Source organism: Dama dama, chromosome 9 (assembly GCF_033118175.1).
Source record: "Dama dama isolate Ldn47 chromosome 9, ASM3311817v1, whole genome shotgun sequence".
Lineage (NCBI taxonomy): Eukaryota > Metazoa > Chordata > Mammalia > Artiodactyla > Cervidae > Dama > Dama dama.
Genome location: NC_083689.1, coordinates 44,294,697 through 44,297,674, shown reverse-complemented (window position 1 = coordinate 44,297,674; position 2,978 = coordinate 44,294,697). Strand labels below are relative to the sequence as shown.

The following is a 2,978-nucleotide window of genomic DNA, read 5'->3' as shown; positions in this document are numbered from 1 at the left end:
ACATCCATACATGACTAACGGGAAAAACTATAGCTTTGACTAGACAGACCTTTGTTGGTAAAGTGATGTCTCTGCTTTTTAATATGCTGTCTAGGTTGGTCATAACTTTTCTTCCAAGATGTCTTTTAATTTCATGGCTGCACTCATCATCTGCAGTGATTTTGGAGCCCAAAATAATGAAGTCTGTCACTATTTCCACTGTTTCCCCATCTATTTGCCATGAAGTGATGGGACCAGATGCCGTGATCTGCAAATGTTACATTTATTAAAAAAAAAAAGTGGCACATTTGTGAATTTTTTTCTGCTAATAACAGGGGAGTACTGGTTCCTTGAAGCTATATACTCTTCTGCTGTTTATAAATTTACATTTTTTTCCTTAGTATCGAGTTTAAAAATGGTAAACACTAAAAAAATTCTTACTTGTACTCTGTAGACAATGGCTTTCAACCTGTAAATCATTTCTAATGAAGCTGTACTCATTTATCTCAGTCATTTCAGTTTTGTCTTCCCTGGTGGCTCAGATGGTAAAGAACCCACCTGAAATGCAGGAGACCTGAGTTCAATCCCTGGGTTGGGAAGATCCCCTGGAGAAGGGCATGGCAACCCACTCCAGTATTTCTGCCTGGAGAATCCCCATGAACAGAGGTGCCTGGCAGGCTACAGTCCGCGGGGTCCCAAAGAGTCAGACACGGTTGAGTGACTAAGCACACACAGCACAAGAAAATGGTTCTTTTTTGTTGAATATTAAAAACTATGTTTAAAAACAAGCCACATATTTGAATTTAGGTATTTTTAAAATAAAGTGTTTTCTCTTCCCAAGTATCTTTACATTTTGTTGATAATTATGCTTCATGGTAATGAAATTGCTTTAAAATTGCTTCTTTGTCCTTTTAGTAATGTTACTTCTCATTATACTTATTGGTATTTTCTCTAAGCATTTACTAACATGAAAGATCTTTCATGCTTCCCTGTCATATTCACCTGATGATTTGAAGTCTCTGTGATAGTATACTTTGCGGTGAAATGGTGTTTAGGGCTTGTCACCAAGCCGTAGTAAGCTGGAGAAATAAGTTTGTGAGAATAAGTGTTGTGGGAAGACACTGAAGATTTCAGAGGAGAGAGTAATGAACTAGAATATCTGCATTTTAAAATCATGTAAATAGAAATAGTGATCCAGTGAGAAAAAGAATAAAAGGACATTTTCATCAGTTACTGAGGATATTATCTCCCTTCAATGCAGAAATTTTGTTTAACTCATACTCATCTGTTCCATTTCATGATCCTGGGAACTATAATTTCTTGTTATATTAAAAAAAAAAAAAACCTAGATTGAATATGCTACAAGTTCCAAAATTTAGAAAAAGTTACCTGTGATTAAAAAAATATAAATGACAAATTTCTAAATGAGTTTTTATTTCCTCAATAAGTTAATTTGGTTTCAATATACATAATAAGAGCATAAAATAACAATACAAAATATATAGTCAAAATAACTATTTACAATTATTTAATCCCTGATATTGTTTTCTGCTTTTGATCTATTTTAATCTATCATCTCAATTAGTTAATACAGTATTCTCTGAATTATATAGCTTGACCTTACTTAAAATATTAACATTTATTAACATTCCACTATCGAGAAGTGGATGATAGGTCAAGAAGACTCATTATAAGCGGGAAGTAAGGCTTTGAATCAGGTCCCTGGATCCCATATCCACTACATACCCAGAAGTTATTAAGTTTAACTAAGATGTTTTGATAATAAAAGCCCTTATCTTTTCTTTTTTTTTTTTTTTTCCCATTTCCAGTGTCATATCTAGCAGAAATCATGGAGAAGAGAAATACAGCCTCAGACTTTATTTTCCTAGGAATCTTTAAGCACACAAGATCCCATCTCTTTCTATTTATGATGGTTCTGACAATGGCCATTGCTTCCTTGATGGCCAATGCCCTCATGCTTCTCCTGATTCTCCTGGACCCCCAAATCCACAGGCCCATGTACTTCCTACTGAGCCAACTATCTCTCATGGACATGATGCTGGTTTCCTCCATCGTGCCCAAAATGGCTGCTGACTACTTAACATGGAACAAATCCATCTCTCCTGCTGGCTGTGGGTTGCAGATTTTCGTCTCACTCACGCTTGGTGGTGGAGAGAGTTTCCTCCTAGCGGCCATGTCCTATGACCGTTGTGTAGCTGTTTGCCACCCACTGAGATACCCTGTACTCCTGAACTGGCGATTATGTTTTCAAATGACTTTGGGCTCTTGGTTCCTGGGGGCAGCTGATGGGCTCATGCAAGCGGCCACTACACTGAGCTTCCCATTTTGCAGTGCTCATGAGATCGATCATTTCTTCTGTGAGGCCCCCATGTTGGTGCGTTTGGCTTGTGCTGATACATCAGTCTTTGAAAATGTCATGTACGTTTGCTGTGTGTTAATGCTCCTAATTCCCTTTTCCCTCATTCTGACTTCCTATAGTCTCATTCTCTCTGCCATTCTCCATATGCGTTCTCAAGAAGCCCTCAAGAAGGCTTTTACCACCTGTTCCTCCCATTTAGCTGTGGTGGCACTCTTTTATGGACCTGCCATTTTTATCTACATGAGACCCAGATCCTATAGGTCAGCTAACCATGATAAGGTTGTGTCAGCATTCTATACTATCTTTACTCCTGTGCTGAACCCCCTCATCTACAGTTTGAGGAACAGTGAGGTCAGAGAAGCCTTGAAAAGGTGGCTGAGAAAATGTGCAGACTTCAAATACCAGCAAACTTAGTCCCAGTATTTAACATTACCCATTGTCAAATTCTTGAAGTTATTAGCATTTTAACCATATTATAGGTATCTCTTCTTTAGGAATGCTTGAAGAGAAAATAAAATTCAATGATTGGTATAATAGGAAGTTGTTAAGAATTGTCAGTCTACCTTGTGTGTGTGTGTGTGTGTGTGTGTGTGTGTGTGTGTGTATGCGCGCGCACACG

General features: G+C 37.8%; 1 protein-coding gene across 1 annotated transcript; it reads left to right on the top strand.

Annotated features, from left to right (window-relative positions):
* Positions 1 to 1,828: 1,828 nt before the first annotated feature.
* Positions 1,829 to 2,773, top strand: LOC133062849 (olfactory receptor 2T12-like). Its single transcript, XM_061152212.1, has one exon. It carries the CDS (start codon positions 1,829 to 1,831, stop codon positions 2,771 to 2,773), a length of 945 nt encoding a protein of 314 aa, XP_061008195.1.
* The last annotated feature ends 205 nt before the right edge of the window (positions 2,774 to 2,978 follow it).

What these genes read in the sequence shown, in the direction of transcription:
- LOC133062849 (XM_061152212.1), top strand. Translation starts at nt 1,829, where the DNA reads ATGGAGAAGAGAAATACAGCCTCAGACTTTATTTTCCTAGGAATCTTT.